Source organism: Kwoniella pini, chromosome 3, assembly GCF_000512605.2.
Source record: "Kwoniella pini CBS 10737 chromosome 3, complete sequence".
NCBI classification, from domain to species: Eukaryota; Fungi; Basidiomycota; class Tremellomycetes; order Tremellales; family Cryptococcaceae; genus Kwoniella; species Kwoniella pini.
Window position 1 is genome coordinate 976,250 of NC_091718.1, and position 20,758 is coordinate 997,007.

The window sequence follows — 20,758 nt, forward strand, 5'->3', positions numbered from 1 at the left end:
ATTCGTTCACGTTTTTACGTCGGCGTATAGGTAAAAGTCAGGCACGACTTTAGTTGCAATTGTCGATTGTATCGCGTTTTATCAAAACAAAGCAGAGAATAACAAAAGCAAAACACAAATTAAAATAGAAGATGACATACATATTCTCACAAATCACTCATCTTGCTCTCTTCATGTCTTAAAATTCAGGCTTTAGATGCCTATAGCTATCGAAATGAGTTCCGATGCGACTTCACCGATTTCATCGCGGATGACTAAAGCTGCTTTCTTTAGAGCTAGATCTCCTCCAATAGATAGGAACGGTACTACTAGTCCTATTGGAATGTCAAGTGGAGATGCCTATGGAAATTTAAGTGATTTAGTAGGAAGATTCGATGTTTCTACTAGAATTGATCAACAACAGCAGCAAAGACCACAACAACAACATACTTTATCTTCTTCATATGGTGCAGGGCCAAGTTCGTATAATCATAACTCTCCTTTAGATGAGAATAGATATTCGCCCAATAATCAACAAGCGAATCTACGAGCTCCTGCACCACAGCCACAACAACAGCAGCAGCAAAATGGTTATTTCGATTCCACTCCCGCTACGGATGGTCATGCGGATACATTGAATAGACAAAGTTATCCATCTCGTAAAAGTCCTTCGCCAGTGAGAAGACGATCAACAATAGCTTCTCAACGTACTAGATCACCCAACTCTCCTTCTCGAAATATACTTGCAGGGATACATGGCTTAATGTCTGCACCTGATTCTACAGCTTCGCATTCACGTAGTCCTGAAATAACGTATGAGAATGGATTGTCCAGTGACTTGAAAGAAAGCGCTATAATGGGTTTTGCTGAAGGATCGGATGAAATGCTTTTAACTTTATTAGCTGGTCAAGCTGCTGTAGATTGTGAGAGATTGCCAATAAGTGGATGGGAAGAAGTAGAGAGTTGGAAAAAGGTATGTTTGAATACATCATGATTAGCTGGTAAATGAAGAATTGCAAACTGAGGCGAAATATAATATAGGAATTGTCAATTCTGTCTAATCGGCTTGAATCACTTCGATCGAGACATCAAAGAGAAATCAAAATATTGACTGCGGCCAAAACGTTACAAAAGCTAAACAATTCAAATAAGAGGATGTCAAGGCAAACAATGGAGAGTCTAGAACAAGCTGAGAAGAGGGTGGAAGCTGCTGAAAAGGTGAATTTCAAGCTACATAAATTACTTCAATGAGAACCCCCTTGACTTGAATGACAGCGCTGATTTTCGCATACATGTGTAGGAAGTCTACGTTTTACAAGATAGAGAAGCTGCTTTGCGTAGAAGATTAATGGAACATTGGTCCGGAGTAATGGCATGGGAAGTTAGAAGGCTGGAACGTACTTCTGCGGAGACTCAAGCTCGATACGATAAACAATCTATCAAGATCAATAATTTGAAAGACCGTGAGGTGGAATTGATAAGGCAAACTACGGACAAAGTCAATCGGGTACAGGAATTAGAAGAAATGGTCATTGAAATGGGAAGGCGTGAAAGAGCTATAGAAGAAGAAGCTAGAGATTTAGATCAATATCGTTCGAAATTGGAACAAGAGCGCGAAGGTTTCTTAGCTGAACGAGAAGCTTATCAAGGAGAAAGAGACAGTTGGACAGCAGAAAAGAGATTATGGGATAAAGAGAGATCTGCATGGGAGGATGAAAGGCGAAATTGGGTCGAAGAGAGGGCGAACCTCATTGGAGATAGACAGAGATTAGTAGAATCTAGCCAAACTTCTGCTAAAGATCAAGCAACAATGGACCAAATTCGATTATCCCTTGGCTCGCTATTAGGTAGAAAGATGGGTTCAGTGGGTGAACATGAGATTCTACCTGCTCTCAATGAGGTCCAAGGGTTGATAAGTAGAAGAGAAAAGGAAGTTGTCAGTCTCCGAGATGAAATGAGAGAGGTCAATATGGGATTAGAAGAGGAGTTGAGGAGGGTAGGAGAAGATAGGGATACTTGGAGAAATAGAGTTGATCAGGATGAAGTCGCTCGCAGAGAGGAAAACATTGCATTGACGAAGAAGATTAGGGTGAGTTTAAATCTTCTATAAAAACTGTTTATACTGACAATTTGGGATATACAGAATCAACAAGAACAAATCAACGACTTATCTTTGCGAAATGAATCTCTCTCGTCATCCTTACAAGCCGCACAAACCGCAGTATCTTCCATTTCATCCGATTCTAATCAAACAAAAGTACTTCAAGCTAAAGTAGAAGGTCTATCATCTGAACTTGAATCAATCGCAGCCCAATTCAACTCTATATGGTCAATCTTACCTCCTCCTTCTAAGCGAATGCAGGCGGAATTGATTGAACCCAGGACAGGGAACAGTAATTCATCTCTGGCTAGTCCTAGTAAAGCATTGAACTTCGCTGCATTGCAAGATCTATATCAACCTCACCATGAGCAAGTCGGAGATATCAATGAAACTTTATCTAGAATAAGAGGTGTTGTTGAAGATAGCAAGATACTGGTACAGCGAACTATCAAGATGGGACAAGAAAGAGAATTACTTAAAGGAAATGCGGCGAAGGCTAAGAAATTAGTTGAAGAGAGTGCAAAAAGTTTAGAAACGTATCAACAGTAAGTAAATTCTCTCAATGTTGAAAAGCTAAGCATGTTCTAAAATTAATCAATTATACCTTTCTGCTTAGACAAGTAGCAGTGTTAGAAGATCAACTGGCAAAATCAGGTTCAACAGAATCACACTTCTTAGACGAATTGAATAATCTACAATCAACTGTAGATAATGTTAACGCAACGAAAAGATCATTAGAAAATCAATTGAAAGACATAAATGAAAAATTGAAGAGATTAGAAGAAGCAAATGATATGTTATCTACAAAAGCTTTAAGTATGGCTGAAATTGCAGAAAATGAACGAAATGCTTTATCAAATAAATTAAATTATGAACTTGAAGAAACCAAAAAGAAATTAAAATTAATTGAACAAGATGCGGATGAAGAAAGAGCAAAATCTCAAGGACAACGAATACAATTACTTGATGAGGTCAGTTTGGATTCGATTTTTTTATCTTAGTGAATATTAGATTGTATTGGGAACAATTTGAACTGATATATTATTTCATTGATATAGCTTAATTCACTTCAAGCTGAAGTTGGCGATTTGAGAAAACAACTTCGAGCCAAAGCATAAATTGAAATCACTTTATTCAAGATCATCATTAATTCGGACTTTGTTACATCAGATTCAGTCAAACATATAAGTAAATCCAAACCAGATAATGTAACACAACAAAGTTAAAAACCGGCCAAATATATTCCTTTAATAAATATTCTTGTTTCTCCTTACGATTTTATGTCCCTTCCACAATACCGTGTAATGCTTTCTTACGTTTCAAGTTGTTCTGTGCATAGATGCTTATGCAAGTTTACGAATTTCGCTGAGTTGGTGCATTGTGAAAGTGATATCTCAATATGAGGTCCCGAGAGGTCATTGTCAACATTAGCATGAGAATGATGGCAGAAATCGATACAACCTCTGCAGTCCACGTATGAATGATGATATATATTTGGTTGAAGAAATCCCAACTTGAAGCTCTTACTTTGTCTCTGCTTTATTAATCAAAATTTCAATTCTGAAGTCTACCTGCATTGCAACCTGGTAATGATAAATATTCACATCGATACATTTTTAAAATATTGGATAAAATAATGCTACTGAAATCTACACTTTTTCCGTAATCTTTTTGTAAACCCAATCAATCGCCAACCCAAAAACATGACATTCCCTATTACCTATATCCTATCCCGCATAACATTCCAACAATTCGCAATTCCTTTTTCGAAAAATTGAAAAATTAATTTAAGGCTTGATAGCAATTTTAAGAGCTTGTCTTGTAGCCATTTTATCAAGAGCTTTTTGATAATCTTTAAGATCGAAAACATCAGTTACCATTCCAGTAGTTTTGATTTTACCAGAATCTAAAAGTTCAATTGCTCTTGGGAAACAATAAACTTGTGAGAAAGAACCAATAATTCTTTTTTCATTTACGAAAATATCTGTAGGTGACCAAGAAGGAAGTCTTGCTTTATCTTCATAAACTCCATAAACTAAAAGTGTACCACCTCTTGTAACGTAATTAATAGCATCATTAACAATTGATTCTACACCAGTACATTCTGCAACAACATCGAAACCGTATGGGTTTTCTTTTTTAATTTGAGCCCATTGATTTGCAGCATCTTTTCTATCAAGATCAATATAAGCATCTGCAGCATCAACTTTTCGTGCAATATCCATTTTGATACCTTTGTTGGCAGCAATAGTGATATGAGCGGCACCACCAAGTTTCATCAATTGAGCTAAAATCAGACCGGTTGGTCCAGCACCAATTAGAAGAACTTTAGAACCGAATGGCATTTTAAGTTTATCCATACCGTGGATAGCACATGAAGCTGGTTCAAGGAGAGTAGCTTCTTCATCGGAAAGGTTCTTGATCTTGTAACATTTGGCGAAGTGGCTAAAAAGGGTTAGAAAGGTATGTCAGCATCCATCTCATCCATCAGACAACCTAGTCTCTGTTGACGTTCGAGGAAATCGGCAAACGTCAGACGAAAGAAAGGGCCAACTCACTATTTGATGTAATCGGCAAAACCACCATCTCTGGCAACACCAGCAGGGTTGAAGTGTTCACAGAAGAGCTCGTCACCCTTTCGGCAATAATGACACCATCCACAGGTTTCTCCGACATCGGCAGCGACTCTGTCACCGACTGAGAATCCTTGAACGTTCTTTCCCATAGCAACGACTTTACCGACAGCTTCGTGTCCTGGGATCAAAGGGAATTTAGAGATGAATTCTCCTTCGTGGATATGTTGCTAAAGAAATGAGCAAAATTTAAGCGATGTTATCTCAAAATCGCAGACAACCAAGAGTGAGATTCAATGGGAAATACTCACATCAGTACCACAGACACCACAGATGTCGACTTTGAGGAGGATTTCATTGTCATCGATGGTGGGAACAGGTACTTTTTTGATCTCGAAGTTTCGAGCCTATATTGCATATAAAATTCGATTGTAGCGGGGAAGGAATAAATCGAAGGATGTGACAACGACCAATTTGTCGGAGAAGAGAAGGTGGTGAATTTAAGTGATGGTGATTAAAAAGTAGTACGTATCAGTTGAGATCCCGCTTTTTTCAATCTACGTCAACGGGAAAATGACTTACCTCATGGTAGTACAAAGCGCTCATTTCAGATGGGACGTTGGACATTTTGAATGAAATTTATTTGGTTTGTTTGGCTAAAAGATCGTTATACATGAAGAGTAAGATGATGAATATCAGCGATTAAGCCCTCCTTATACTTATGATCCAATATCGATCTAGCTCGAGAAAGACAAAGAGAGGGGCATACGGATAAATATCCGACGAGATGAGCTATATGGCTAATGTATCTCGTGACGGGTCAAGCATGAAGCTGACAAGAAGATCGATTGATAGATGAAAGGAATGGATGTGTGCGTGAACTGAATAACTTTGACCCGATCTATCCGGATCACTCTGACTACCATACCCATTTATCGCTTATTCCCCCACTCTTGTCTTCATCTCTGACGGTAACACATGATGTGTACGTCAAAGGATGAAATATTATAACTCACGAATTAAGTAAGAAAGGTTGAAATATATGCTACAGTAATTTGTTTTATTTTGCAATCAATGAAAAGTAAAGAGAAAAGAAAGAAAAGAAAGAGGGTTTTGTTAAATCATATACTCAATGGGCTTGCCTGCTTGTTAGTGACATCCTTTTTTTTTCCATTCAGTTTATTCTCATTCCGTTATCAAATTCCAATTGAATTGCATATTCAGGTTTTCCTTTGTGATAATACTTTTTGGCTGGCTTTTCCCGAATAGTAGCCGCTCATATTCTTCCTTTCACGCTATTACCATTCAAGCTATCATCCTAAAGTCAGAGCCAGAGCAACAGCTAAAGCTAAGGCTACAAAAGGAACTTGTAGTAGTAATAGATAGAAAAAGTCCGATGAAGTGTTATACAAAACCCTGATGACGTCGATATCTTTTACCCTTTTCACGTAAACCAATCTTAAAAGGCTTTTATACCGATCATACTCCGTACTTGTACTTTGAAACTGCCACTTTTGTTATCGTAAAATCATAAGCCTCACACGTCAACTTCAACAAACTACCCTGGGAAGAAAAACCTGCTATAAGATATGGCATACACATGCGTTGATATTTCATGTTAGATTCCCCTTAAGTTGATGATAATAGCCGCAATCTGATTGAGGTCTTAGTTTTAACCGAGATGACATCAGTAACTCAAAGAGGTGACTGCTCTTCTAGCGAGATGTCAGTGAAAGAATCCAGGATCAACATATGTAAATAAGCATTTGATTATGATGTAAGTGGTTAGAGACTAGGGATAGCTTGCGGCAGTTACCAATTCCAGTTGAGATAAAGCGGACAACAAGGATGTTTCCAACCGTCAAGAGATTAACCGAGCACAATTCGGTAAGCCGAGTCGTAACGATTTTGTCGTGTATTAGGCATGCTAGCTCAAGACCGCCTATTGTGATCAACTCAAGGTCTGCGGATCATAGAGGGCAGTCCAAATGGACGCCTGGTCAACATTCCCCTCAGCAAGGATATAACAAATGCGTAATCCAAGCGGGTATGCTCATTGTGTCTTGCAATTTCCTGTGCAAGCCAGCTACGGGTCACGACAGCCCCTCAAAGCAAATTTGAACAAGTAACACATTTTTACATCGCTTTCACGTGGAATCCACTTCTCCCAATACCACAGAGATTCCCTTGATTCTGCAAAATACAAAGAACGCCGAAAGTGTCGAGTTGTGAATTGTGAAGGATAGATGAGATGAGGAGGGAGAACGGTTACTGATGATGAGCATATAAAATTGTCAGCCTTGATCCACCTGATATTTAAAAATAGTTAATTGTTTGAAGCGGAAACTCACCTTGGCCATCATCATTGTCACGAACTCGTTATAGTCGATCATACCATCCCCTACATTCCAATATCAGAATTGAGTGCTCTTCGCATATGCTTGAAGAAGCTAGACTTACCATCTTTGTCGGCTTCCCTAATCATTTCGCTGATCTCGGCATCTGAGAGCTTCTCGCCGAGGTTGGCTAGCAAATGAATACTCAGCGACAAATTACATGTCAGCGGGTGACTGGTCACTCACTCATGACGTGTTTCAATTCAGCAGCTGAGATGTGACCGTCGTTGTTCTTGTCAAAGACCTGTACATTTCTAGGTGTCAGTCAAACGCTATCTTCACAATATACGTATCATAGATGAAAATGGATGGGCAGGCATTACAAGGCAGGACAGCTCTTTAGGCGTCGTTGAGAAGTACCAGCATGGTATGGAGTCGGCTCACCTTGAATGCCTCTCTGATCTCATCCTCAGAATCGGTATCGTGCATCTTTCGAGCCATAAGAGTCATGAATTCAGCAAAGTCGATCGAGTTATTTCCATCAGCGTCGACCTGAACAATCACATTTAAGCTTTTCTTCTCCTCCTTTACTGCGAACGAGCTCACCTCGTTGATCATATCCTCGAGCTCAGCTTGGGTAGGATTTTGACCGAGAGATCTCATGACGGTACCGAGTTCTTTAGTAGTGATGGTTCCATCTCCGTCTGCCATCGCGAAGACACGCCCAAAAATTGAGAAATCGTGATAGGGGTTACATAGAGAGCAAATATGGTATATGAGTGAGTAGAGAACGTGTTTTCGGGTATGCGAAGATAGTATTGGAATATTAAAATAAAAAATAAACATGTCAATTCATCGGCATCCAGAATATTAGGTGGTTAGAAATGAAAACTGACCTTTGTCGAAAAGAGAGAAAGCCTCCTTGAATTCTGCAAATCATGTAGTCATAGGATCAGTCCTCTGCTACACATTTCTCCTGAAAATCCTGCTAGAAGCTGTGCTAGCCCAAAGTAGCATGACCTACCGGCAATTTGTTCTGTAAACGCGTTTCAAGACAAGACAAAAACGTCAGCATGATTCCAAGATGATAACACGTCCAGCTGGGGGACGAAGGCTGCTAACCTTTTGTCTAAGACAAATGTTCATCAGCTGCAGTCCATTTCATGTAGATCATTCGACCAAGTGTGGGGCCAGAGCGGGCCAAATTAGACAATGAAGGGTGCATGGCAGAGAAAGTACTTACCAATTGTTCAGCCATTATGATCAGTCAATGAGTCGTAACAGTCGTCAGAAAGTATTGATAATAAGATGCAGTCTCTAATGAAGGTGTATATTGATGGATGATGTTGTGAAGCTGTCTGTGAATGACATCTTGATTCTGTCTCTTGTCGCGAATGACCTCAACACGCAGTGATCTTAAACGATTTGTGACTGATACTCTATCAACTCCCAAAAACGTGTATATCAGACTGACGTCCGGATCCGAATTATCTGATGACGTAACATTTATTTAAATGACGATGAGCGAGTCTTTTTGACGTTTGTCCAGCAGATTTCTGAAAATATATGTCTTCATAATCGATGAAGTGATACTTGAAATCCCATCCTTGCCACCGATCAAACCTACTTTACGCTCCGACTCGATATAGCTTCAGACTGGATCAGTAGGTACCATGTCGACTTCTACGCCAACATCCATCCTTTCAAGGGGGATATCGGTTTACTCTATTCCTCCGGAATTATTATCGAATTTATCTGTTCGTTCTATACAAGCTCAACCCTCCGAATCTGAGCCTACATCGAGGTCACCAAAGGCTATCGTCTCAGCCCAAACAAATCTACCGGGAGCAGCAGGACTAAGTTGTCAGACTTGTCCCAATGCAAATTTCGAGACGGTTGAAGAGCAAAGGGCGCATTTCAAGTCTGATTGGCATAGGTATAATGCTAGAGCCAAACTCACCGGCAGAGCTGTCGGCGCAGAAGAATGGGAAGGCATGGTAGAAGGTCAGTTTGTTTTTAGCCTCAACAAAATGACCTGTAATCTCAAATAAAGTGATTTGTAGGTGTATCGTCGATCTCTGGCTCTGAATCATCAGGATCGTCTTCCACCACCTCTTCATCCCAATCTAAAGTTGCAAGATTACTCAAGCGCCAGACTATAGGAAATCCAAATGGAGATGGAGGATCAGACGATGATGAAGCTTTAGAATTAGCAGATCGACAAAGAAGAGCTCATTTACGTACGGCAGTTATATGGTTCTCGCCAACCACGAGCTTGCCTTCGTTAGGTATACCTCAAGATACTCAATTCGGTGTACATCGAGCTTTGTTTCCCCCTTTCGATACCGCCGCAGATTATCTCACCGAATTAAAAAGAATGCAATTGACTGGGAATGAAGAAGAGAATGGGGAAAGGAGATTAACTCTATTAATGGTCGCTGGAGGACATTTCGCCGGTATGGTAGTCTCCATAAGGCCTCGAGGTAAAACGGAAAAACAAGATGTCAAAGGTGCAGGAGACGTTAGAGTTCTCAAACATAAGACATTCCATCGTTATACAAGTAAGCTTTCCCGTGCACGTTTTTAAGAAAACAGTACATCCAGCTGACAGAACGTCTTTGCAGCTCGTAAGAAACAAGGTGGATCTCAAGCTATAAATGATAATGCAAAATCAAAAGCTGTATCCGCCGGTGCCATGCTACGTCGATATGGAGAAGCAGCATTACAGGAAGAAATCAGATCCCTTATGGTAGACTGGGAGGAAGATTTAGCTGCGTCTGAACGGATATTCATTAGAGCTAGTACACATGGTAAAAAGAGTTTTTACGGATTTGACGGCGCTGTATTACACAAGAACGATGAAAGGTTTAGAACTTTCCCCTTCCCGACGAGGCGTCCAGTGAGCCGATTTCTTCTTTTTTTACCATAGTGGAGGCTCAACTGATGCATGATGATTAGACCTTGCAAGAATTGTTACGATGTTGGCATGAACTTACCCGGATAAAGGTATCTCATTTATCTGAAGATGCCCTTCGAGCGCTCGATCAAGAGTATATAGCATCTCTTCAACCTAAAAACAAGCCTGTCAAACCTACACCAACGATTACACCTCTTCCAGCTGCTCCAGCTGTACCTAAATTGACTCCTGAGGAAGAAGCTAAGATTGACCGTAGGAAGCGATTAGAAGATATGATACGTAAAGGCCGATTAGATGCACTTAAACCATTTTGGACGAAATATCAAGCCGAATTTAACTCTTCAGAAATATTGGGTTTCGTAGCTTTAAATGATCAAGAAGAGATATTGAAATACCTACTTGAAGAAGAGAAATTAGATCCTACAAAGCCTATCGAGACATCAAATAATAAAAGAGCATACGAATTATCTGCGAATAAGAATATAAGGAATGTTTTTAGACGTGTGGCTTTTAATCATCCTGAATGGTATGATTGGGTATCTGATGCAAGAGTACCATCTGGATTAAGTGATGAACTTGAAGCTGAACAAAATAATAAAAAATCAGAAAGAAGAAAAGGATTAAAAGAGAAATTAAAAGAAAGAGAAAAACAACGTGCTGTTGGAATTGAACAAGATGAAAAATTAGCTGAAGAGAAACAAAAAGCTGAAGAAGCTATGAAAGTCACTGCTATGACTCTTGGTGGAGGAAGTACAAATAACAAAGGTCCTCAAAAATTAGGTGGTAAAGTTGGTGGAGAAGGTTTAGGTGGAATGAGTCAAGAGATGAGAATGCAAATTGAACGTGAACGTAGAGCTAGAGCTGCAGAAGCTAGATTTGGTAGAAGATAAAGCCAAGCACCTTTGAAATAATATGATAGTTTAAGGTTGAATATCATCATATAATGTTATGCATCGTGACTTCATGCATAAGATGAATTAGCCTGGTATCACATCCTTTCAAATCGACATTGGAGATGATGGTCATAGTCAACATCTATGTTACGTTCATATTGATATCGGAAGAAAAATTATAAGCTGCATTATGAAATGTATTAAAGGTTTGATACTGAATGTGGCATTTGTAATTTCGCTTTCCCTCTCGAAGATAAATTCGTGATAGACGAAGTGTAGGGAACTAGAGTCGATCTAATTTAGGGGTTAAAATCATCATTGATGTGAAGCCGTAAGATGTTCAAAAGTTGCTACGTGTAAGATCATCCTTCCTGTATTGGTATTGAAGATATACGATTTGTTTTAGTTCAATGATAGATTCATAAAGTTCCAATCAATGTTTTTAAGTAGAGGAGTTTGTGAATGATACTAATCATCTTGGATCATCTTTTCATGATTGAGATTATGATTGATCAAATGCAGTTTATACGCTTGTTATCATCCTTTAAAGGGATGAGCGCTTATCGATCAGTTTCTATAACTATCGGGTATTCATCACAAGGATCAGTGAGTGCTATTTCATGATAAAAGTTAAGTCACTTCAAGTCATAGATCCTTTTGTGATACCTGACTATCGATCTGAAATTGCATGGTTGTTGAATGATCTGGAAATTCGATTTGTGAATAGCTTATCGTCTTCTGATGAGGTATTAACACTTCAATTCACGTTCCTACCAGAATCCTAAACATAGAAAGGAATTTCGGATTGATATGGTTGGAAGAGATTCCGTTTCCGTCAGAATGAACAGATAGATATAGAATTTATAGAGCTTTTAGGAGAATTTACTCTTTCTTCGGATTATCTTGAAAAAATGAGTAACATCCGGTTTTGCAGTATATAATTGACAGCATAGATAACATGTTTTGATGCTTTCGTAAAATGTTTTCGGATCTCGATGAGACGTGCTGAATGTGTATACAGAAGTAGAATTAGATGATTCCCACCGGAATTGGACCAGGAGTTATCAGAACTCATGCTCCGAATTGAATTTGCTTGGCTATAGCTTCAGTAAGACCTTTGACAGACGCATTTCCATGAACCGCCTAATGATGGATCAAATACCTGTTATGAGCAGCTTAGTGCAGATTCAAATGATTTGAAAAGAAGACAACACAATGAATTGATTTTCCAAGTATTCCATTAGAGATATGGACTTATTCTGCTCTACCATTTCCTGATTATTCTGAAAATATTTATCAAGAAGCTAAAAGACAATGAATAATTCGACATTTAGTGTATCCACATATTAGCAATGCTGAAAACTTGATACATTTCACTTATTTAGAAGTAGCAGAAATATATCTGATCAATAATGCGAAAAAGAAAAGAAAGGTAGGGAACAGATGAAATTCGCTGCCATCTGGTTTGACAAGTCCCTGTGCAATTCTTCATGGCTATCTATCAACTTTGCTCAGCGTCAGACTTGTGGGATAGTATGTTCTAATAAATTTCCTCAATATCAAGTTCTGCTCGCGCTTACTAGTGAGTGACTCAGGCGAGATGGCTGAGGGGTACAACATAAATGCATAATCCAGTTAAACAAGTTCAAATGACCTCATCGTATCCTTTTACCCAATAGCCCTTCTGTTGATGCTTCAGGGCTCGTATATATGACAGCTCTTGAAGGATAAGACACTTTCGATGAAGGAACATCTACAGATAATGATAATAACGTGAATTGACCAGAAGCATTCTGCATCAGATCATTGTCAGCTCAAAACACCCTATGCTTTCGTGATTGAGAAATTGAACTTACTTTGACGTATTCTGCTCTACATTCTCCAATAGTATACGTTCCAGGTGGCGGTAAGCCTCTAGAATTTTCTTTCCTCTTGGTGTTACCTTGATTTCTCAGTGAAGAAGTAAATCCACCAAACCATCGATTCAATATTCCAGATTCTTCATTCGACGCATCTTGAACAATTTCATCTTTGTGTTCCACATCTTCACCTGCATTTGGATGTATGAGTCCTACGTATATTAATCCTTCTCTACCGTATTGCTCCATTTGTCTATAAGTAGATTTGAGCCAACTTAATTGTTCAGGTTCATCTTTTCCCCTTCCATGTACCCAAAAAGTCAATAACATATGATCTCGACCTGATGTAGGATGTTTGATAAAAGTATGAGGGATGGGTGCTGATCCTCTCACAGGGGCTGAAGAATGAGGAGTATGAGTAAATTTCAATGGTGGAAGAAGGTGAGGGTTGAGCTACAAGTATTAATTCTACCAGATTAGCGTCTCGTGCTAAAGAGTACGAATTGAACCCAACCTCAGAGCAATTGATACCACTCACAGCATCGGAATCCCGAATCATGTCTACTGCTTTGGAATACAATACCGAAGGCGAATTTTTGGCAAATAATTCGGTTGTCAAAGACAATGTAAGAATCACGAAAAGTGTGCCTCCAACGAGGATCACAGCTAAATTTCCAGTTTGTTGAGTCGTTCGTACCACTGGATTTCCAATCATTATTATCACTCTAACTTTTCAAGCACACTAGACGATGATAATGGAAGCAGTCGAAGTAAGAAGATGAAAAGAATGCATCATTCAATACTCACGTTTCCCACCAAGGCCCAACTCTTTCCATGATCTCCAATTCTTTCTCCTTCCACTAGCACCTACACCTAGAGGAAAAGGTCCTACTGAATCTTGACCTTCTGTTGCTCTCCTTGCTGCTCCCGCATTTCGTAGTAAGTCTGCAGTAGGATCTGAGGTCGAGCTTGATGAGGCGTCTGTTGTCGATTTATGTGTAGCATACGTCCTTGTCCAGGTAATCGTTGACATTGAAGTGCCATTTTGAAATAGGCCTTTAAGGGCGACTCGAGAAGTCGCCTGGCATGGTCTTTTCGGTAAAGCGTTCAATACTACTCGCAAGGAAACTAAAGATCTCGCCATACTGTCGTTGAGATCGGGTTCCTTTCCTTCTTCTAGCAGTGAGCAGTGCGATTTACTGTGAATGTTTACGATATTCCTTTTTATCTGAAAAATATGATTAATATACCATCATTTGTCACCGGATTACCTTCTTTTGGCTCGAAAGTGGAGGTATAGTGTATATTAAATTTGATTCCGTTAATACCTTTTGATATATTCCATGTTCTACCAAAATCTCTCGCCATAGCGCGTCGCATTCAAAACTCGTGAAGAAAAGTTGAAATCGTATATCATTCTCTCATTAGACCTTTACACCCTTCATCATCTACATCTACCGCCAAGTCCAATAGACAATCACAAAAATGGCGTCAACGATGTATCAAAGAGATCCTAGAGCGGTGAGCTGACTTTTGTTCCTTCGTCCTAATTGGAGGCGAGTGTTTGAGCTGACATAGTTGAGCTAGGGCCTTTTCTTGGGTGGAACAAGGAGTAGTGGTGCAGAAGTTAGGGATGCAAACGGTGAGCACAGCTGTCAAATACGACAAGAAAACAGCTGACTGAATCTTCGTGTGCAGTCACTGCCTGTCAGACCGTATCGAATATCCTTAAATCGTCGTTAGGTCCAGTTGGGTAAGTCGTCATTATCCACCTTCAATGATGTAAGCATGACGCCTAGAGACTGACGGACGGTGTAACATAGTTTGGATAAGATGTTGGTAGACAATGTAGGAGACGTGACGATAACGAATGATGGAGCTACTATCTTATCGTTATTGGAAGTTACTCATCCAGCTGTAAATTACTCAGTTCATCGTAATTGTGATGAGTTTATGCTAAATTTGCTATATAGGCTCGAATTCTAGTTTCTTTAGCTACTCAACAAGATAAGGAGGTTGGAGATGGTACTACATCAGTAGTATTATTAGCTTCGGAATTACTTAGACGAGCCAATGAATTGGTCAGGAATAAAATTCATCCCACAACAGTCATAACAGGTTACAGGTTAGTCCGGTTGTGTAATCCATTTATTTCACTTCATTGTCTGTTGCCGAGTATGACACAAATACTGATACTCGTGATATCAGATTGGCCTGTAAAGAAGCATGCCGTTTCATGGCCGAACAACTATCGACTAAAGTCGATAAATTGGGCAAAGATTCTCTGATCAATGTAGCTAGAACTTCAATGAGTTCTAAAATTCTCGCCGCGTGAGTACGACTCTCATAGTAGGCTGATTTCAGACACTCGTCGATTGACAACTTGAATCATTTGAAGCGATGACGATTTCTTCGCACCCCTCGCTGTCGAGGCTATGCTCGCCGTCAAAACCATCAACGCCAAAGGGGAAAAGAAATACCCTGTGAAAGCTGTCAATGTTCTTAAGGCTCACGGAAAATCAGCTAGAGAAAGTTTCATGGTCAAAGGTTACGCGTTGAACTGCACTGTAGCTTCACATGGTAGGTTGATGATCTATGTCTAGTTGAACACCGAATACATAGCGAAATGCGAGATATACTGATTAACAATGTTATAGCCATGAAAACACGGATCACTAACGCCAAAATTGCATGTCTCGACATGAATCTTGCCAAACAACGAATGCACCTCGGTGTTCACATTACAATAGATGATCCTGAACAACTTGAAGCTATTCGAGCTAGAGAATCGGAAATTACCCTTGAACGAGTTAGAAAAATATTAGCAGCAGGAGCTAATGTAGTGTTAACCACGAAAGGAATCGATGATTTATGTTTGAAAGAATTTGTAGAAGCTGGGGCTATGGCAGTTAGAAGATGTAGAAAAGAAGATTTAAGAAGAATCGCAAAAGCAACTGGAGCAACAATGATTTCTTCTTTGGCTAATCTAGAAGGAGATGAAACTTTCGAAGCTACTTCTCTTGGATCAGCTGAAGAAGTTTCTCAAGAACGAATCTCAGATGATGAATTAATTCTTGTAAAAGGTACCAAAGTTGTCAATTCCTCTTCTATCGTTTTAAGAGGTGCCAACGATTATATGCTTGATGAAATGGAAAGAGCTCTTCATGATGCTTTATCAATCGTAAAGAGGACTTTAGAAAGTGGAAGTGTCGTACCAGGTGGTGGAGCAGTTGAAACTGCTTTAAGTATTTATTTGGAAAATTTCGCTACTACCCTTGTGAGTTACAGATTTCTACTTTTGGGCCAAATAAATTGTTACATTTTCGGGCTAATGTTTTTTTTTTTTCATTCTGTACTTGTAGGGTTCAAGAGAACAATTAGCTATAGCAGAATTTGCTAATGCTTTATTAACAATTCCAAAAACTCTTGCTCTTAACGCTGCAAAAGATTCAACTGATTTAGTAGCTAAATTAAGAGCATATCATAATGCAGCTCAAAATGTAGCTTTAAATGATCCAAAGAGAGGTTTAATGTTTTATGGATTAGATTTAATTAATGGACAAATTATTGATAATAGACAAGCAGGTGTTTTAGAACCTACTATATCTAAAATAAAATCATTAAAATCTGCTTTAGAAGCTGCTACTAGTTTATTAAGGATTGATGATTCAATTCAAGTTGCACCTGAAAGAAGAGAAGAAGTTGATCCTCATGGTCATTAATCGTAGAATGGTCTCAATGGAGGTGGAAAACTGTGTATAAGAATCAAAATTACAATGTAGTTTTTTATTCATATGATATATGATATGATATGGATTCTATACAATGACATGCAGTAATTGCGAAGAGGTATATATACGATATTTCATTTTTGCAGAAAGAATTAAGAGGCGTAAAGAGACAGTCTCGTGAATAATCATGATAAATTGGATCTTGTTATTTTAAAAGACAGTACCATCACTGATGATGTCGATTGGAGCTACGAATTCAAATCAGCCAAATCAGCAAATTATGTGATGGGTATGCCAAATCACTCACGTCCACCACCTGGCCTTTTCTCTTTGGCAATTTCTCTACCACCTTTCCAAGTAGCTGCTTCAAGCACTTGAGCTAAAGTCAATTCTTTCGTTGAGACTTTAAGTTTAGCACAAATCAATTCGTGTATCTTATCACTAATGAAATTTGTAGCAGTCAGCTGTGCGCTTTGATTAGTAGAAAAATCGAGAAAGCACAACATACAGAGAAATCACAGTCATACTTCTCCATTCGATTACAGCTGGATGAGAAGGTTCCAAAACAGGTGGATTATTCATACCATTTGGATAAGCTTTCGAATCAAGTGAAGAAGATTTAATGGTAAGTACATCTAAATCTACTAAGAGTCCTCCGTTTCGATACTAAGAGGAAGTGAAGATCAGCTTCAAAATTGTCTATATAAGATTATATGGGAATAGTGGAAAGTGGGGCAAAGGCTCAAGATAAGAAATGAAACTAACCTCTGGTAAACCGGTTTGACCATTTCCTTGTATTTCCCATTCCGTTTGAGATTCAATAGCTTCAACGAGTGAATAGCATAACCATTGAGTTAATTTATGGAAAACAACATAATCATCACCTTCTTTACGTTCTGTGTTTGACTCATTAAGGAATTTAGATAAAGATGGACATAACCAAACGTCACCTAATGATTCGGTAGGATGAGAAGGTAAGGTAGTTCTAGATGGCCAAATAGGAAGAAGAAGTTCGAATAATGTTGACCAAAATGATGTCAGAGGAAGTTTAGAATCGGTAATTTGGGTTGAAAAGTATTCTACATAAAAGTCACACCAAAGAGTCAGCATTGAGATAATGTCCAAATCATAGCAGTGGGGAATTTTTGTAATTGAGACTCGTTTGGAATGCGAGAATTTCCAAACTAATAATCACCTAAAATATCTCCTGGTCTACCACTTTTACTTATATCTGTTCTTTCTTCCAAAGCATCACCAAGCTTAATTAATAAATTGCATCGCCCTTCAAGACCTTCCATTGGATTTTCATTGGAAACTTGAAGGTGTTTAGCCAAAATATCAGGAGTGAGTTTTTTCAATCCAGCAGCTAAAACATAACGTAAACTTCAGTTATTCTTTTCGTTTTCTATCCAGCATAAATCATACTCACCATTAACTTGATATTTTTTTTCTTTATCATCTGAAAACAAGCCGGAAATGAACATATGATAACTTGCAATAGCCAAACCTTCACTTCTACCTCCTTTCCAAATTATCTCACCCTTTTCATCAGTCTCTGAGTAAGTCCATCTAGGTCCTGCACCTGCATCTAATAACACTGAGACCAAGTAAAGATCAATGAGAGCTTTAGCTTTTTCTAAAGGACCTTGAGTACTTGGAAAATCAGATTGAGAGATTAACTTCGAAATTCGATCATTATCAGGTGATATAAAGTGATTTCGACGACAGTGAGCTATTTTCATTCGCTTTCATTAGCATACTTGCTCGTCTATAAAGGACAAAGACAGGACTCGAATTGGACTCGAATTGGACTCGAATTGGACTCGAATTGGACTCGAATTGGACTCGAATTGGACTCGAATTGGACTCGAATTGGACTCGAATTGGACTCGAATTGGACTCACGAGGAATTTTGTTATATTCTGTACCAAAATCTCTCTACATTTTGGTATTTATCCGCTATTAGCTGAAAATTCCTTTTCCCCGAGTATATAGAGGAAAAGAGTTTCACCTTTATAATGTTTATACAGTAAGTAACTACTTCGTTCAATTGACTTTCATCAAAATCCCAATGATCCAATTTACCTTTCTGACCTAGCTTATATACTTGGTTGGACCTGTCTCGAATCGCTTCGAGTGATCTAAGGTAGGTGATGATTGCAGGAGTAGACATCTTGTTATGATTTGATACGATTAATGTGAGTAGTATAGACTGAGGGAAAGAGTTTGTACGAAAAGACTTGATTCTATATGTATTCGTAACAGCCTGATATATATAATGAAATATCGATCCTGATCCTACTCCCAGTGCAAGAAGCCATATGACGTTTTACTCTTCAATATAAAGGAAGGTGAAGATGAACGTGTATTCGCCAGTTCATGCGATACGCTTTCGTCGGAATACCCGTGGTTGATCTACAGAAATCAGATTGACCGGATATGATTTACTGAGAAGATTTAATCTCAGTCGTTGTGAATGTGATGTACTTGTTGCAGTTTAGACTAAAAGCTTTCACCTCATCTGATCTTATCAATTCAATCTCTTGTTATGCGTGTTCAGGTGAACGTTGGAACGGTTAAGATAACGTATCATTCCTCCGGTTTCATCGGACTTGACCGTGTCATCATTAATAGCGGTAGGGGAAGAATAAGGCAAAAAGGAAAAAAATCAAGGTCTTACTGGGATTCGAACCCAGGTTACTTGGAACCGTCTGGCTCAAGGGAGGAGATTTCGAACGAAGCTGTTCAAAACCAAGTGTCCTAACCACTAGACGATAAAACCTTGGATGAAAGGTTTGTTTCTCAGACGATTATAACCGTGAAAAGAATGAAGCTCGAGGAACGTCCTTATTTTTCTATGTATCTTGGAATGTATCAGACACGAACGTGCTAGCATGTTGAGATTTTCACGTTTGATTACCCAAAGTTTATCGATACATGACATGATGACATGTAATGGTGAGGTGACATACTTTGATAAATGCCACGTTTTGAGTATATTTTCAAAGTTGCGTCATTCTGTCAAAGTCGCCAAAGAAATCAATATCCTATCTGCGTATTCTTGAATAGTATCCATTCTTACTCTATACATCATCAAGAAAGAAAATCGTCATCTCATTCTTGAGAAAAATTCAAAATCGACAATATAATCTGCTCAGCACCGTCTCCGAATTATTTCTAATATCTGTATCGAATTTTTCACTTGAGGATTCCCAATCAAAAGTAAATCCAATATAATAAACTTTTTTCCATCTATTTAATTGTTGAACAATATGACGAGCCGGTAAGTTGATCAGTATCAGTAATACCAGTCTAAACTTTTTGAAATGTCATGAATTTCTAACGAAGTTTTGATTATATTGTTTTTCCAAAAAAAATAGTTTAACAACTTTATCACAACGTAATCCAAATACGAATTCAAATACACCTTCACCTTCTCCAATTCTTTTTCCACCTTCAAGTTCATCTTCAGGAAGAATTTCACCTTTTCAACGTCCAAATTCAACTTCTTCACAACAATATTCTGAATCACCTTTTGGTGGAGGTATGAATAGTGGTTCAGGATTAAATAATAATAATAATAATATGGGAGTAGGTGGACAAGGTAGTGGATATACAAGAACTACACATGAAGTTGAAGGTCAAAATGATGAACGTTTAGGTAATTTATTAGGTAAAGTTAAAATATTAAAAGATGTGAGTTTGTTTTTGTCTTATTTTCATTTTCATTTTCCAAATCAAATCAAACTTCGTATTTATAAAGTGATTTTGGGGAGGGTTTTCAATTATTCAAATGAATTGAATAATTTGAATAAACATGATTTCATCCTTCTTTCCCCTTTCGAAAATAGTAAAAAAGCTGGATCAATTAACGATAATTGCTTGACTATCCAATTTATATCTTGAAGATCACAATTCAATCAATTATGATAGACGCCATAACTAATTTATATCAATTTTTTTGTTCTAATTCGGATTATAGATAACAAATGGAATAGGAAATGAAGTAAGAGATAGTAATGTTTTATTAGGTAATATGGTAAGTTATAATTTTTATTTTATTTTATTTTTTCCTTTTATTATAAATAATTAATAATATTTTGAAAATTCAACACAATACTTTTTATTTTAGAATGATTCTTTTTCTTCAACTTCAACTTTTTTAGGAGGTACTTTTAAAAGAATGAATAAAATGGCAAAACGTCAAGGTGGTAATTGGTTTTGGTTTATGGGTTTTTTGTTAATAATTTTATGGATATTCATAATTCTTTGGTGGTTTAGAAGATGATGACCTTTTTAAAAATAATGAATTTGAAAATACATAAAATAATAATTTTCAATTAAAAAATCTAATTTATTTTTTAATAAT

The 20,758-nt window shown here is 38.1% G+C and overlaps 8 protein-coding genes across 8 annotated transcripts; 4 read left to right on the plus strand and 4 right to left on the minus strand.

The window, feature by feature from the left end:
- Nucleotides 1-196: 196 nt before the first annotated feature.
- On the plus strand, nucleotides 197-3,198 carry I206_102561 (uncharacterized protein; the record flags this gene model as incomplete). The annotated part of the gene is made up of 6 exons (XM_019154670.1): nucleotides 197-952; nucleotides 1,021-1,197; nucleotides 1,280-2,068; nucleotides 2,123-2,625; nucleotides 2,697-3,051; nucleotides 3,139-3,198. 6 exons carry the CDS (start codon nucleotides 197-199, stop codon nucleotides 3,196-3,198), a joined length of 2,640 nt encoding a protein of 879 aa, XP_019012073.1.
- Nucleotides 3,199-3,867: 669 nt separating this feature from the next.
- Nucleotides 3,868-5,280, minus strand: I206_102562 (chlorophyll synthesis pathway protein BchC; the record flags this gene model as incomplete). The annotated part of the gene is made up of 4 exons (XM_019154671.1): nucleotides 3,868-4,525; nucleotides 4,639-4,883; nucleotides 4,965-5,060; nucleotides 5,236-5,280. The coding sequence occupies 4 exons, from the start codon at nucleotides 5,278-5,280 to the stop codon at nucleotides 3,868-3,870; spliced, it is 1,044 nt and encodes a 347-aa protein (XP_019012074.1).
- A 1,641-nt stretch (nucleotides 5,281-6,921) lies between these two features.
- I206_102563 (calmodulin) lies at nucleotides 6,922-8,247 on the minus strand (the record flags this gene model as incomplete). Its single annotated transcript, XM_070202586.1, has 9 exons — nucleotides 6,922-6,924; nucleotides 7,005-7,054; nucleotides 7,114-7,179; nucleotides 7,236-7,293; nucleotides 7,434-7,541; nucleotides 7,596-7,693; nucleotides 7,886-7,918; nucleotides 8,112-8,118; nucleotides 8,233-8,247. 9 exons carry the CDS (start codon nucleotides 8,245-8,247, stop codon nucleotides 6,922-6,924), a joined length of 438 nt encoding a protein of 145 aa, XP_070058687.1.
- A 415-nt stretch (nucleotides 8,248-8,662) lies between these two features.
- On the plus strand, nucleotides 8,663-10,796 carry I206_102564 (uncharacterized protein; the record flags this gene model as incomplete). Its single annotated transcript, XM_019154673.1, has 4 exons — nucleotides 8,663-8,993; nucleotides 9,053-9,550; nucleotides 9,614-9,888; nucleotides 9,948-10,796. The coding sequence occupies 4 exons, from the start codon at nucleotides 8,663-8,665 to the stop codon at nucleotides 10,794-10,796; spliced, it is 1,953 nt and encodes a 650-aa protein (XP_019012076.1).
- Nucleotides 10,797-12,454: 1,658 nt separating this feature from the next.
- Nucleotides 12,455-13,802, minus strand: I206_102565 (uncharacterized protein; the record flags this gene model as incomplete). The annotated part of the gene is made up of 4 exons (XM_019154674.1): nucleotides 12,455-12,592; nucleotides 12,656-13,111; nucleotides 13,197-13,357; nucleotides 13,466-13,802. The coding sequence occupies 4 exons, from the start codon at nucleotides 13,800-13,802 to the stop codon at nucleotides 12,455-12,457; spliced, it is 1,092 nt and encodes a 363-aa protein (XP_019012077.1).
- A 341-nt stretch (nucleotides 13,803-14,143) lies between these two features.
- On the plus strand, nucleotides 14,144-16,380 carry I206_102566 (T-complex protein 1 subunit alpha; the record flags this gene model as incomplete). The annotated part of the gene is made up of 9 exons (XM_019154675.1): nucleotides 14,144-14,179; nucleotides 14,246-14,300; nucleotides 14,357-14,411; nucleotides 14,482-14,575; nucleotides 14,632-14,783; nucleotides 14,867-14,989; nucleotides 15,057-15,238; nucleotides 15,316-15,935; nucleotides 16,021-16,380. The coding sequence occupies 9 exons, from the start codon at nucleotides 14,144-14,146 to the stop codon at nucleotides 16,378-16,380; spliced, it is 1,677 nt and encodes a 558-aa protein (XP_019012078.1).
- A 219-nt stretch (nucleotides 16,381-16,599) lies between these two features.
- On the minus strand, nucleotides 16,600-18,562 carry I206_102567 (uncharacterized protein; the record flags this gene model as incomplete). Its single annotated transcript, XM_019154676.2, has 8 exons — nucleotides 16,600-16,637; nucleotides 16,697-16,830; nucleotides 16,898-17,055; nucleotides 17,155-17,468; nucleotides 17,585-17,755; nucleotides 17,819-18,121; nucleotides 18,294-18,327; nucleotides 18,401-18,562. The coding sequence occupies 8 exons, from the start codon at nucleotides 18,560-18,562 to the stop codon at nucleotides 16,600-16,602; spliced, it is 1,314 nt and encodes a 437-aa protein (XP_019012079.2).
- A 1,099-nt stretch (nucleotides 18,563-19,661) lies between these two features.
- On the plus strand, nucleotides 19,662-20,677 carry I206_102568 (uncharacterized protein; the record flags this gene model as incomplete). Its single annotated transcript, XM_070202587.1, has 5 exons — nucleotides 19,662-19,672; nucleotides 19,770-19,933; nucleotides 19,985-20,085; nucleotides 20,372-20,428; nucleotides 20,522-20,677. 5 exons carry the CDS (start codon nucleotides 19,662-19,664, stop codon nucleotides 20,675-20,677), a joined length of 489 nt encoding a protein of 162 aa, XP_070058688.1.
- Nucleotides 20,678-20,758: the final 81 nt, after the last annotated feature.